Source organism: Mesoplodon mirus (genome assembly GCF_964341445.2).
Source record: "Mesoplodon mirus genome assembly, chromosome: 4".
Taxonomy (NCBI): domain Eukaryota; kingdom Metazoa; phylum Chordata; class Mammalia; order Artiodactyla; family Ziphiidae; genus Mesoplodon; species Mesoplodon mirus.
The window spans coordinates 84658528-84674273 of NC_138979.1; the positions used below are offsets into that span (position 1 = coordinate 84658528).

The 15746-nt window shown below is 36.8% G+C and overlaps 2 protein-coding genes across 3 annotated transcripts in view; one reads left to right on the forward strand and one right to left on the reverse strand.

The window, feature by feature from the left end:
- Window positions 1–15746, reverse strand: part of LOC309801973 (ankyrin repeat domain-containing protein 26-like) — a 78861-nt gene that overhangs the window by 23207 nt on the left and 39908 nt on the right. Inside the window, exon 17 of the mRNA XM_082617128.1 lies at window positions 1213–1274. Within this exon, the coding sequence (XP_082473254.1) occupies window positions 1213–1274 (62 nt within the window). The remainder of the gene's footprint in view (window positions 1–1212; window positions 1275–15746) is intronic.
- Window positions 6356–11103, forward strand: LOC309801975 (ATP-dependent zinc metalloprotease YME1L1-like). Of its 2 annotated transcripts, XM_082617130.1 has the most exons (4): window positions 6356–8423; window positions 8516–8589; window positions 9235–9321; window positions 10825–11103. In XM_082617130.1, exons 1-4 carry the CDS (start codon window positions 8225–8227, stop codon window positions 10966–10968), a joined length of 504 nt encoding a protein of 167 aa, XP_082473256.1. In that variant the 5' UTR covers window positions 6356–8224; the 3' UTR covers window positions 10969–11103. The 2 variants fall into 2 exon arrangements, with proteins under 2 accessions (XP_082473256.1, XP_082473257.1); XM_082617131.1 differs by lacking the exon at window positions 9235–9321.

Here is a 15746-nt window from a genome sequence, read left to right on the forward strand (position 1 = left end):
CATTTCTATAGCACCCTTTACAGTTTACAAGGTGTGTTCACAGCTCTTACCACATCTGTTCCCTACACCTACCTGACAAGTGGGTACCAGTACCATTTTTACGAAGGACGTCACTGACGCTCAACCAGGGTAGACAAGTTTTTCCGAGATCCCACAGCTCGTGACAGAACCAGGATGCTACCATGTCTTTTGACTTTAAACACAGTGCTGTATCACTGCAGCAGCTGCCTAGGTCTAACAGATCAGGCCCTTCTTATCTCTTTCCATAGCTGTCACCTTACAACAGGTCATCATTACTTTATATTTACGTTACTTCAAGTATGGCTGCCATAAAGGTACTCAACGCACACTAGTTTATCCAAAATGGTGTGTACTTATTAAAACATCGCTAAACCTAACTGTTGTTATTATAACGCCACATACTTATTATTCCCCATTCTTTTGCTTCTCTTGAAACGTTCCTTGCAGATCTATTTGAAAATCCAAATGTACTAATACTTTCAAGTCTCAGGCACTATCTTTTTCAGGTCTAAGTGGTAAAAAACTACATTTCAACCTGTTTCTCTCTGAACCTCACTAGGAGTTTTACACATCCATATGTACCAAAGAAACATACATTTGCTTGGGAGACTGGGACTGACAGATACACCCTACTATATATAAAATAGATCAATAATAAGGACCTCCTGTATAGCACAGAGAACTCTACTGAATACTCTGTAATGGCCTATATGGGGAAGGAATCGAAAAAAGAGTGGATATATGTATAACTGATTCACTTTGCTGTATATCTGAAAGTAACACAACATTGTAAATCAACTAGACTCCAACAAAAATTTTTTAAAAAAAGAAAAGAAAAAAGAAACATACATTTGGCCATAGGCTGACCTGGAATAATGCTTCAGTTTTTAGATAAATTTAACTTCAGAACCCAAACTGATTCCTTATGACTTCTAAGCCTTGGTTTTTGCTCTGTGCTACACTGGTTTCATTAGGTGAATCTTGCAAATTAACAAAAGTGCACTATGTGGTAGTTATTATACTTAGCACACAATTATTTAATTAATTACAGGTTAAAAATGTAAGGAAAAAATTTTGAAGGGCAAATGCAAAGGTGAGAAAGTAAAGTCAAAGCACCCCCCTTTATGTTTTAACATCATTCAGTGCTTATATTTTAAAATAAAAAATAATAATAATAATAGAAGACAGTACCTCAGAATCCCAAGGTGATTCTATACCTTCCTCTTCTCCTAATCCTAATGCTGACATCATATCTGTAAAATGCAGCCACAGATACATTAATGAGAACATTTACTACTATGAATTTTAAATACATATATGTCTATCTCTATCCACAAATATTTAAATAAAATAAAGTAGCAGAAAAGAATTTCAGAGGGTTGAGGCATTTTCAGGAAGAAAAAGTTGGTAGTAGTTGGGATACTTCTGAAGAAACGGAGCAAAAGAAACATACTTAAAAAGAAATAAAAAAAAAAAGGGCTTCACTGGTGGTGCAGTGGTTGAGGGTCTGCCTGCTGATGCAGGGGACACGGGTTCGTGCCCCGGTCCGGAAAGATCCCACATGCCGCGGAGCGGCTGGGCCCGTGAGCCATGGCCGCTGAGCCTGCGCATCCGGAGCCTGTGCTCCGCAACGGGAGAGGCCATAACAGTGAGAGGCCTGCGTACGGCAAAAAAAAAAAAAAAAAAAAGTCAAATTGTTATGATCTGTTTGCTCCTATGGAGCACGTTCAATATCAGTATCATTTTCTTTTTCTCCAATTTCTGGATTTGTTGCTCCTTCCTATAAAAACAAAACAAAACAAACACCTCATTCCAGAAAACATCATATTCATTCATTTGGTCATTCAATCAATCAGTAAGACCACAAACATTTACTGGATCTGTCAAATCATAGGCACTATCCTGGGAGAAAAGCTGGAAATATAAATAGAAGACCGATTCTGCTCTGTAGTCCAGGAGAGCTACATGAAAACAAGTAAGAACAGCAAAGTATCATTCAAAAGCTCTACAACTGATGTGAACAGAGTACAGGAAGGGCACACAGGAAAGAGGAGTCAGCTGTATCTGGGTAGCTCAGGAAATGCTGCAAAGACAGGTCTGTGTCTTAAAAGACACACACAGTGTAGAGCGGGGATGTGAAGGGGATTCTAGAAAAGGCAGCCTGAGCAAAAGGACGAGGCGTGAAACAACATAACAAGTCACGTGGAAAACTAGAATACAGTTACCGGGAATGGCATGGAGAGACAAAACTGGAGGATCAGAGCCAAACCAAAAAAAGCAAGTGTCCTCCTAGAACATGAACTTTCTCCTTCATGTGATGGGGATCCACTACATAAGTAGAGGTGTTACATCTTCACAAATATATTTTAGAAAGGTCACTCTGGCAGCAACGTAAAGATGAACATCAGGGGAGCAAAACTAGAAAAGAGCATTTCAAAATTATAAGTGAGAAAGTAATAGGAAATGAAAAATGGTAAGCAGGTAGAAAATACTGAACTTGATGAGCAACAGGATGTGGTGATTTCAGGGAGGGATGGAGTCCAGGATTTTTCCTGCTTTGGTATTTCAGTGATGTTATCTACTAGGATGGGGAAGACAGATGACAGAGTAGCTTACAAAGAGTCAGGAAAGAGGAAGGCATCAGGGACAATGTCTTCAGTTTGGGGCATAACAAATTTGAGGCACCCAGGGGACTTAGAAGAAAGATTTGGATAAGTGCATTTGGATTAGTAATAGATAAACTTATTCAGGAAAAGCATATGATGTTAAGATAAATATCTGTAAAATATACTAACCTGGTATAATTAAATGATGCAAACCTATGCAGAGTTCTGAACTTTTGAAAATATAAACAAGACTGGGGAAGAAAACTATGAGATTCAATTTTTCGATTATATATTGCAACATTTGTTTAAGGATATAAAATATACTCTTTCACGAATATGTGCAAATATTCCTTTCCTGGATATTATAGCAATAAGCATTTTTAAGTTTAATGAAAAGATTTAATTGTAAAACACCAACTCAAGAGACTACAAGAACACTCCTTTTCAAAAATTAATCTGAAAAGACAAGTTTGAAATTGTAGAAGAGAATGTTTATGTGATTATGGAATTATAAGGCATTTTTAAGTACTACTATGATGTACGAAAGAAATATAAAACCCTATTTTGAGTGTTGCTGTAGATCAAAAAATTGTTTCTTAAAGTCATATAAGACATTCTGGAAGTCTAGGAGCAAATAATTTGAATTGGTAAACTTGAAAATGTTTTTCAAAAATTAGTCGGGGACTCAAGCTTTTTGTGTCAGGTCATCTCTTCCTAACTAGAAAAACTATTATGAAGGTATGTAACCACAGATGACCTGGTGATTTATTATTAACACTTTTATTGAAGTGCACTGGCATTTTAAGAAAACAATTAGAGATGCCTTATCATTTTGGGCATTAAAAAGATCAATCCCTTTTCTTTGCTGTTAGTAAGATTAACGATAAACAGTTTTGCATAGAACATTTCTACATGTGTGCTGTTTTATTTTCAATGAAAAGGTCCTTTTTTTTTTATAATAGTTTTAAGCCCAACGAAGGAGTTATCATCATAGGAGCCACAAACTTCCCAGAGGCATTAGATAAGTAAGTATTAAAATTTTTGTGATATATTCTAGAATAGTGATGAACTTTAAAAATATTGTGCTAAGTGAAGGAAACCCATCACAAAACATCACATATTATATGATTGCTTTTTTTTTTTTTTTTTTTTTTCTTTTTGCGGTATGCGGGCCTCTCACTGTTGTGGCCTCTCCCGTTGCGGAGCACAGGCTCCGGATGCGCAGGCCCAGCGGCCATGGCTCACGGGCCCAGCCGCTCCGCGGCATATGGGATCCTCCCAGACCGGGGCACGAACCCGTATCCCCTGCATCGGCAGGCGGACTCTCAACCACTGCGCCACCAGGGAGGCCCATATGATTGCTTTTATATGAAATGTCTAGAATAAGCAGATCCATAGCAACAGAAAGGAATTTAGTGGTTGCCAGAGGTTAGGGAAAATGGGGAATAACTGCCAGTAGATTTGGGGTTTCTTTCAGCTGGAGAAGAGAGGGAGGGGGTAAAAATTCTCTAAAATTAGATTGTGGTGATGGTTGGGCAACTCTGAATATATTAAAAACCACTGGGTTACACTACCAAACGTAAAATAGATAGCTAGTGGGAAGCAGCGGCACAGCACAGGGAGATCAGCTCGGTGCTTTGTGACCACCTAGAGGGGTGGGATAGGGAGGGTGGCAGGGAGGGAGATGCAAGAGGGAGGGGATATGGGGACATATGTATATGTATAACTGATTCACTTTGTTATACAGCAGAAAATAACACAACATTGTAAAGCAAATTATACTCCAACAATGATGTTAAAAAAAAACAACACTGGGTTTTCGACTTCAAATTCTATGATATGAAAATTGTATCTCAGTAAAGCTGCTAAAAGAATCTGCTCACAACTTAAACATCACAAAGCTTTCGGGTGGGGGGTAGAGAGGATTTTTAGAATAAAATTTACTATAGTTTAAAAGTTTTATTGGTTTTATTATATAGAAGTTATTCATACTTTCATTTGATCTAATAGTTGGTTCTTGCCTAAGACTCTAGTTTAACATTTTGTACTTAATAGCAGTAAGATGGATGTGTAGCTCTCATAATAGATTGCTGTAGAATTATTTGTTCCTTGACTGGCTGACTTGCATGTCTTTGTCTCTGAAGGGCTGTATGCTATCTAGATGCACACATTTATCTATATGAACCTTTGTTCTGCCTTCTGGTTATTGAAACTGTTCTTTGAGCCACGTTTTATAAGGAACTAATCTGAATATTTATGTTCAAAATAAATATTGGTTGCCACTGTCTTTCCATCTTCTCTTTAGGATGTCTGTCCTGTTTAACTTGACCTTCAGCACAGTCAGCTTATTAATTTATATTTTCTTTTTGTATTCTCCCTTTAGCGCCTTAATACGTCCTGGTCGTTTTGACATGCAGGTTACAGTTCCCAGGCCAGATGTAAAAGGTCGAACAGAAATCTTGAAGTGGTATCTCAATAAGATAAAGTTTGATCAGTGTAAGTCTTAATTCGACGATACAGACATTATCTCCATAAAATGGTAATATATCAATCCACCCTGTTTGTGGTCCTTACTCAGGATGTCTTAAAAGACAAATTCCTTTAAATGTCTATTTTTCTCTCCTCTTGTTTGTCCATAAAGTCCATTTCTCAATGAACGTGTGTCCAGAGATTCTGTCATTTTGAATCCCGATTCTAAAGAAAGTTTTCTTTTGAGTACTTAGATAATACTTGATGAAATCTATGTATAAATGTTTCTTTAGATGAATGTAAAATATAAAATCATATAAAAAGCACCTGTATATTATGAGCATAGTACCTCATGATATAGTCACTTTGGGGCCAAAAGAGGGGAAGCAGACTATAAAACAAAACACATGGAAATATTATGGAACTACCTGAGTAATAAAAGCAGCTATTAAAGCTGCAGTATTTTCAAAGATACCTGAATCAATTCTTAAAACCAAATATGTTTCCGATAATAAGGGGGGCTTTTATGTCCAAAGTTATTTCAAGATGAAATTCTGAAAACAAAACGTCTATGAATGTGCTTTTTCAGTTTGTGGTTAGGCCATAATTAAAGGTTTGTAAATCGTTATCTGGCAACTCTACCTTTCTCTGTTTATCACAAAGTTATTTAAATATAATAACTTTTGTGATTTGTCCCAATGACAATTTTAATGGTGTGTTTACTAGCAGTTTTGGCTTTTTCCCCTTAGAATTTAGTGAAGTAAGCTTTTGTAAAATTACAGCTCATGATGGCTATCTTCTTTTTTCTTTTGCAATGTGAGTTCTTTATGAAGAGCTTTTTATTAGCTCTTCTGAAATTTTAATATTGTGTCCTGTCTGCATATAGCTGTTGATCCAGAAATCATAGCTCGAGGTACTGTTGGCTTTTCTGGAGCAGAGTTGGAGAATCTTGTGAACCAAGCTGCTTTAAAGGCAGCTGTTGATGGAAAAGAAGTGGTAACCATGACGGAACTAGAGTTCTCCAAAGATAAAATCCTAATGGGTAGGTTTTCTTTTTTTTCATTTTTTCCCTATCTTATACTGTTCATTATGTTAGACAAAAAATTCTTTTTTTAAAAAATTGCCACTTGATAATTTTTGGTTTGGTGGTAATTCACTCTGTTTTTTTAAAAAAAAATATTTATTTATTTATTGGCTGCATTGGGTCTTCGTTGCTGCATGCGGGCTTTCTCTAGTTGCGGCGAGCGGGGGCTACGCTTCATTGTGGTGCATGGGCTTCTCATTGTGGTGGCTTCTCATGGAACATGGGCTCTAGGTGCGTGGGCTTCAGTAGTTGTGGCTTATGGGCTCTAGAACTCAGGCTCAGTAGCTGTGGCGCATGGGCTTAGTTGCTCCGCGGCATGTGGAGTCTTCTTGGACCAGAGCTCGAACCCGTGTCCCCTGCATTGGCAGGCGGATTCTTAACCACTGCGCCACCGGGGAAGTCCGAGAAAAAACTCTTAATTTTGAGAGAAAGTTTATAAAAAAGAAAGGTATAGAAACATGCAAATATATACTCTAACAGAGCAACACAGTTTGGCCTGTTACAGAACAAATATATTATAAATTATATTACACTCTTTGGGGGGCATGAGTGCCCATGTCTTTCCTCTTGTCTGATATTGCTGATAAAAGAATAGTTAATTTTACTGTTTTTCAGAATTTAATTTTTACTTTAAATCTTGAATTGCCTTCAAAACAGGTTAGTTATGATATTCCTGTTAAATTAGAAGTTTATTTTCTAGAAATAGAATACAGCTTTTCCTTTTGATATAAGGATTAAGATGATAGTTTTTACAGTTTGGTTTTCAGTTGACAAATTATGGTTTACATGTGTTGTAGAGTGGAATCTACTCATTTTTTAAACTTTCAAACTTTTAAAATATTTATTAATGATATTAAATCATATGACTCTAAGAATGACTTTGAGACAAAGGAGCTTCATTCATTTAAATATACCTTCTTAATGGAGTATTTTACTTAAGTAAATTTTTATTCTTAGAGCCTGAGCGTAGAAGTGTGGAAATTGATAACAAAAACAAAACAATCACAGCGTATCATGAATCTGGTCACGCTATTATTGCATATTACACTAAAGATGCTATGCCTATCAACAAAGCTACAATCATGCCACGAGGGCCAACACTTGGACATGTATCTTTAGTTTTTCTTTTCTTTCAAATAGCGCTCCCCAGGAGCTTATGTAGGAAATTGCTGATGGAAACATTTCAAAAGAAAATTCAGCTACTTCCTAGGTGTGTTGATACTTTCTTCTTTAACTTCCTCAACTGTCTTGAAATCAGACATACTTGTGAAATTTACCTGCTAATAAAGGATATCCTTAATATTTCAGATAATATATTTACATTATGAAATGTAATTCAGGAATGACAGCAAAATATAATTCTTAAATATGTAGTTGCTCTTTTCCCCTCGAAAGAAATTATGTATCATAGTGACTGGTTCAATAGTTTTTCTAAGTTTTTTCTCATTGAGTACAAGTTTCATTTTCATATCTCTCTAATTATAGACGTTTATTTTTATTTATTTATGTTTTAAATTTTATTTTTGGCTGCGTTGGGTCTTCTTTGCTGCACGCGGGCTTTCTCTAGTGGAAGCGAGAGGGGGCTGCTCTTCATTGCAGTGCGTGGGCTTCTCATTGCGGTGGCTTCTCTTGTTGCAGAGCACAGGCTCTAGGCGTGCGGGCCTCAGTAGTTGTGATACATGGGCTCAGTGGTTGTGGCTTGCAGGCTCTAGAGCACGGGCCCAGTAGTTGTGGCGCACAGGCTGAGTTGCTCCGCGGCATGTGGGATCTTCCCAGACCAGGGCTCGAACCGTGTCCCCTGCATTGGCAGGCAGATTCTTAACCACTGCACCACCAGGGACGTCCCTATAGACGTTTTAAACATTTTTGTGCAACGAGGGACAAACAGTTGTATTGCAGCATTAACTACTTACTATTTATAAACTGCACTTTTGCTTTCCTCATTTTATACATAGCTGGTTTGGTAATCAATCACCATGACCATCTCTATTAAATGCCGCTGAGCTTTCAGCATCATGGTATTAAGTAAGGTCATGAGAGACAAATGATAATTCAGGTTATTAATGTAAGTGTTTCAAAACTGTGTCTGAATTTTTTCTGTTTTTCAATTGTCTGGGTGTACCTGTTGCCTGAAAATGATCGACGGAACGAAACTAGAGCTCAGCTTCTTGCTCAGATGGACGTCAGTATGGGAGGAAGAGTGGCAGAGGAACTTATATTTGGAGCTGATCATATTACAACAGGTTGGCTGTAAAGAATAGCTTTGGTTCAAATTGTGTTTGTTGGTTTAAAGATTTTTTTTAACCTGAGTTTTATGTATATTTCAAATTTTCAGGTGCTTCCAGTGATTTTGATAATGCAACCCAAATAGCAAAGCAGATCGTCACCAAATTTGGAATGAGTGAAAAGGTAATGGCTAATTTTAATCCTTCCTCATGTATCAAATGTTGATGTGCCAAGTGTCTCTTTGTGAGAGAGGATTCTCATTATAAATTGATAGATTTTCCCCTGTCTCATTCCAAATGGATTTAACAAAGCTGACTCTAAACTAAATGTCATTTTCTGAGAAATGTAACATACTCTTTCCATTCCAGCTGCTCAAACAGTAAGAGTTATTACTTCATGAATTAACCAAATGATAATATAAATTCTTTAGCTTTTTTATTCATATGACATTGAAGACCTACTTGTTGAGCTTGCTTACTTTGCCCTTTCCACATACTTCACGTTCCTACATTATCACTGTGGCTCCATAAAGCAATTCCAGTACTCTGTGAATTGTGGATTTCTGGACTAGAATAGCTGCTAAGGTTTTCTAAGAAGGTACTCAGAACGATACTTAGGATTTAAAATTTTCTCTCTTGTTCACACTTTTTAGTATTATACTTTCAGAAGAATAATGAAGTTTTTTTGCCCTCAAGGGCATTTTTATATTGTATTTTTTCCTTGCCCCCATGATATTTATTTTCTTATGTATAGGATAGTACTTCCTCTGTTACATACATTAGTGTTGGAGGTTTTTCTGTTGGATTTCTTTCTTTTCATTGATTTTAGCTTGGAGTTATGACCTACAGTGATACAGGGAAACTGAGTCCAGAAACTCAATCTGCTATTGAACAGGAAACCAGAATCCGTCTGAGGGTAATGATCTTTTTTTAAATGTTTATTTATCTATTTAGTCAAAATGTGCCTAAATATTTGAGTGCTTGCAAAAAAACTAAAGTTCCTCTGTTTTATAAAGTTAATAGGTGCACCGGTGCTGCCGTGATTAAATACGTCATAGACTGGATTTTTGACATAGACTGGAACCCCTGATCATAGACTGGATCTTTATTTTATTCTGGCCATAGGCTAAGAACAATTTATATATATATATATATATATATACATATATATATATGTATATATGTATATATATATATATATATACACACACACACACACACATATATGTATATATATATTTTTTAAAATAAATTTATTTATTTTATTTTTGGCTGCATTGGGTCTTTGTTGCTACATGTGGGCTTTCTCTAGTTGCAGCGAGCAGGGGCTGCTCTTCATTACGGTGGCTTCTCTTGTTGCTGAGCATGGGCTCTAGGGCACGGGCTTCAGTGGCTGTGGTGCGGGGCTTCAGTGGTTGTGGCACACGGGCTTAGTTGCTTCGCGGCATGTGGGATCTTCCCGGACCAGGGATTGAACCCGTGTCCCCTGCATTGGCAGGCGGATTCTTAACCACTGTGCCACTAGGGAAGCCCAGAACAATTTACATTGTGATTTAAATATTCAGTTCTTCTTTAGCTGATATATTTCTAATATTTTATGTATTTTCTTTAATTTGATTATTTTACTTGGACATGGTTATGTTCAAAATGTCTAGTAATTGTATTGTGTTTATATGACCTGTGCTTCTTGGTGTTGGTAAATTCACTTTTACATTTTCCACCCAATTTTATAAGGACAAAAATATAATTCGCTAGTAAAATATTGGCATAAACATTGTACAGGCGAATATGACACTGCCAAAAATGAACTGTTATTACTGCCGTTATTCATAAGCTGATAAACTTAATTCAGACTCACCTTTGGAAAGAGAGTTGAAGGATTTAAATGAAAAGTTCAAGGTGGGTTGCAAAAAAAAAATCAAATGTATGGAAGTCAGGGATCACCTCTAATGATACTGTGTTACAGTATTGAGAGGTGAGTGTGTTACCAAGTAAAAGAATGGAAATTATATCTTTTCTGGCCATTCTAGATTGAGTAAATTGGTGAAATCTCAAGAGGCAAAAGGAGCAAACTCCCTTTCCTTTTAGCACGTATACTGAAAAGAGAAATAGATTTCTGTGTTCACAGACCTTATTTAGAAAGCAGATGAGTACAGTGTATACTTTTATTTCTTAAGTAGCTTTTTGTTTAAGTAGTCCTCAGTTATCTCTATGATAGACTTTGAGGTTAAAAATGTAACATTTGAAAGTATGAAAGAGTTATCTTTAGGGAACCAAGCTTTTAAATGCATTTATCTTTCATAACTAGAAGTCAATAGATTTTATAGTTTTTTTAGGGTGCATAAAGGCTTTTTATCTCATTGAGGGTTTGTGCTTCTCCTAAGGTTTCTGCCTCTTACATATCTGCTTTGTATTTCAGGATTCGTATGAGCGAGCAAAACATATCTTGAAGACTCATGCAAAAGAGCACAAGAATCTAGCAGAAGCTTTATTGACCTATGAGCCTTTGGATGCCAAAGAGGTTCAGATTGTTCTTGAGGGGAAGAAATTGGATGTGAGATGATAGCTCTTGATGCATTGTTGGTTTTATTGCAAGACCATAAGTAGCACTGCAGTAGTCGTATTTTGCAACACTTTTCTCCCATTCTTGGTATCACTCAAGGGTGTGAAACACTTTGTCAGTCTTTTGTCACATTTATCTAATTTTGATTATTCTCATGATGGACACCTACTGCAAACAGCAATTTACCAAAGAAAATAAAGAACTATCAGGATTGAAAACAGCTTGTTTGAGAAATGTCAATCAGTTATTAAGTTGAAAATAAGTAATGATTTTATGGTTGGTTACAGTGCTAGATGTGAATAGAAATTGTGCCTTTAGCTCTTGGGAAGTATTTTTACTTAGGAAAATACAATTCTTGAAGGACTGTCTTTATTTCTAGATAGTACCACTTATCTTTGATAAAGAAATGATGCTATTTGGCTATTGGTAAATCATATTTCTACATACATCAGTGGAAACTTCATTAAGATGCACTTAATTATGATCTAGATTGACCATATATAAAGTGTTTTTTTAAAAATCTAAGAGTAGAGAATTGTGAACCTACAGATACAATCGGAATTTAAATGATTATTATAAGCTTTTTAAAATGCAGCTTGCATTTTCATGGTCTTTTTTATTTTAACATTACTATCACTCTGAAAATGAAGTTTATTTCAGAGCAGCAGCATTTTGTTAAATAAACAAGTAACACACCTCAAATTATGAATAACTATGTAATTATGCTTTGCGTTAAAACCAAAATAAAACCAAAAACCCAGTCCCATTCAGAGTGAACTTTTGAATTATGCTGTGTTAGAAATGGAAAGTTGTGTTTATTTTTCAGTCAGATTTTGTGAATATGAATGTGTTGTTACAGAATTTACAGATGACTTTACCTAACTCAGTAGAAAAATTATTTTAGAGCACATTGTAGTGGTTTTACAACCATACTATATTCTTGAAGTGATTTTATTAAAATTACCTACAGTTTTCTAGTACCTTTTAAGCTGTATATGGTCTTCGTTGAGGTTGGTAGAGGGAGCTTGCTACATGATATTCTTGCCCTTTATTTGGGTAATTTAAAATTTTGATGTACTTTCAAACTTAGAGAAACATTACCAGAATAATACAAGGAATTCTCATATACCCTTGATTCTGATATACCAGTTATTTTCATTTGCCCGTTTTTTATTGCCCCTGCTTCCTTTCTCCCTTCCTCCTCTCTTCCCTCCCTCCCTCCTTCCCTCCCCTTCTCTCTGTGTTTATATATATATATATATATGAGTATACATGTCTTTGCGTGGACACGTTTTCATTTGTCTTGGTAGACTTCTAGAAATTGCTGTGTGATGTGGTGAGTTTCTGTTTAACTTGTTAAGAACCTGATGAACTGTTTTGAAAGTAACTATATAATTTAATGTTCCAACTACCAGTGTATGAAGGTTCCCGTTTCTCCATATCTTGTACAGTGTTTCTTATAGTCTTGTCCTTTTGACAAAGCCAACCTAGTGGGTATGAAGTAGAATCTCATTGTGGATTTAATTTACATTTCCCTAGGACTAGTGATTTTGAACATCCTCTGCTAGGCTTTTGGTCATTTGTATATCGTCTTTGGAGAAATGTCTGTTGAAATCCTCCCTCCCCTCTTTGGGTTGTTGTCTTCTGTGTTGTAAGAGATCATATATTCTAAAGACAAGTCCTTTATCATATGGATCTTGTTTTTTTTGTTTTTTTGTGTTTTTTTTGGCGGTACGCGGGCCTCTCGCTGTTGTGGCCTCTCCCATTGCGGAGCACAGGCTCTGGACGTGCAGGCTCAGTGACCATGGCTCACGGGCCCAGCTGGCCGCGGCATGTGGGATCTTCCCAGACCGGGGCACGAACCCATGTCCCCTGCATCGGCAGGCGGACTCTCAACCACTGCACCACCAGGGAAGCCCAATCTTGTTTTTTTTTTTAATCCAGTGTGAAAATCTCTGTTGTTTGAGTAGGGTGTTTAGTTCATTCATATTTAATATTTATGTAGTGGCTTTTACATCTGCCATTTGCTATTTGTTTTCTGTTTTTCTCGTATCTAAAGAGATCCCTGTGTTCCTCTTCTTCTTTTTTGGCTGCACAGCATGGCTTGTGGGATCTTAGTTCCCCAACAGGAATTGAACCCGGGCCCTTGGCAGTGAGAGCACGGAGTTCTAACCACTGGACTAACAGGAAATTCCCTGTTCCTCCTATTGTGAGTTATGTCTTAGCAGTTGCTCTAGGGATGACAGTACGCATTTATCACTCTTGATCACAGGCTCCTTCAAAATAATACAAGTTTAATTCTGTCAAAATGTAGTAAATTTGTTGCTTTCTTACCTACTTCTTGGCCCTAAATAGCAGAAAGAAGAGGAGAGGTGACCTAGAGAACCTCAGTCTCTCCACTGGGAATTGGAGTAGCCTCTAATTTTAGCCACAGAAGGTTTTCCTCAACTGTATATGTTGGGATTTTGCAAAAATCCTGTTCTGATGAACCTCCAGATGAGATTGGTGGGAGGAGTGAGTGGTGTGGCTCTTACTCCTTAGCTGCCCAGAATGATTGTCATCTCTGAAGTGGTTATAGGGAAGTCGTGTCCATATCCCCCTCCCCGACCCCCCACCATCCCATACCTCCTCCTTTTAGTTTAGTGTATATTAGCAGGTTGGGCTAGAGGAATCAGCTGCTATGCGGTTGATTTTTTTTTAACCCTTTCCCTTATTTGCCTTTTACTCCTCCCCTTAATCTAAAAGCTCTGTTTAATGCAACTGGAAATCTTTATCCTCCTCCCTCCCCCTTCCTTTATATATTGAGGCTTTGGGGTAGGAGAAAAGTGCACAACCCACCACCCCCCTTCCCCTCTGCATTAAAATTCCTTATTTACCCCTTTTCCCCTTCACATTTCGTCCCACTCCTTTTCTGGCAAAAAGGAGCCTTTTCCTCTCTGTGACCCTAAGAGCATACTGCACAAGGGAAATCGCCCCCATCCAGATGTGGCTCCACTCTTCATTTCTCTTGTCTTCTGCTGCTCTTTTCCTGGTGCTCTTTTTGTCGGTGGGGTGTGGGTAATAGAACAGCCATGGGCTTTTGGGGACTTAAAGTTAAAGCTGTTTGTTTTTTCCTTTTCATTTATAAAAACACTAAACGTTCAATTTCAGAGAACCAAAAATCCCACCTTCCCACAGAACACTACTAAGGGGCATGTCTTCTGCTCCATACCTTTTCTGGTTTTCTTTCTCTCTTGTTAATGCTTTTAAAAACAAATGAGTTTTTTTAATATAAATAAAGTTTTTAAAGTGTGAAAAAAAACAAACACAAAAGAATTAAGAAAATGGTCATAGGAACATACATATTGATAATTACCTTAAACGTGAATGGATTAAATGCTCCAACCAAAAGACACAGGCTTGCTGAATGGATACAAACACAAGACCCATATATATGCTGTCTACAAGAGCCCCACTTCAGACCTACGGACACATACAGACTGAAAGTGAGGGGATGGAAAAAGATATTCCATGCAAATGGAAATCAAAAGAAAGCTGGAGTAGCAATACGCATATCAGATAAAATAGACTTTAAAATAAAGAATGTTACAAAAGACAAGGAAGGACACTATATAATGATCAAGGGATCAATCCAAGAAGAATATATAACAATTATAAATATATATGCATCCAACATAGGACCACCTCAATATATAAGGCAACGGCTAACAGCTGTAAAAGAGGAAATCAACAGTAACACAATAATAGTGGGGGACTTTAACACCTCACTTGCACCAATGGACAGATCATCCAAAATGTAAATAAATAAGGAAACAGAAGCTTTAAATGACACAATAGGCCAGATAGATTTAATTGATATTTATAGGACATTCCATCCAAAAACAGCAGATTACACTTTCTTCTCAAGTGCGCACAGAACATTCTCCAGGATAAATCACATCTTGGGTCACAAACCAAGCCTCAGTAAGTTTAAGAAAATTGAAATCATATCAAGCATCTTTTCTGACCACAACACTATGAGATTAGAAATGAATTACAGTGGAAAAACAAAAAATACACAAACACATGGAGGCTAAACAGTAAATTGCTAAATAACCAAGAGATCACTGAAGAAATCCAAGAGGAAATCAAAAAATACCTAGAGACAAATGACAATGAAAACACAACAATCCAAAACCTATGGGATGCAGCAAAAGCAGTCTTAAGAGGGAAGTTTATAGCTATACAAGCCTACCTCAAGAAACAAGAAAAATCTCAAATAAATAATCTAGCTTTATACCTAAAGGAACTAGAGAAAGAAGAACAAACAAAACCCAAAGTTAGCAGAAGGAAAGAAAACATACAGATCAGAGCAGAAATAAATGAAATAGACACAAAGAAAACAATAGCAAAGATCAATAAAACTAAAAGCTGGTTCTTTGAGAAGATAAACAAAATTGATAAACCATTAGCCAGACTCATCAAGAAAAAGAGGGAGAGGACTCAAATCAATAAAATTAGAAATGAAAAAGGAGAAGTTACAACAGACACCGCAGAAAGACAAAGCATCTTAAGAGACTACTACAAGCAACTCTATGCCAATAAAATGGACAACCTGGAAGAAATGGACAAATTCTTAGAAAGGTATAACCTTCCAAGACTGAACCAGGAGAAACAGAAAATATGAACAGACCAATCACAAGTAATGAAATTGAAGCTGTGATGAAAAATCTTCCAACAAACAAAAGTCCAGGAGCAGATGGCTTCACAGGTGAATTTTATCAAACATTTAGAGGAGA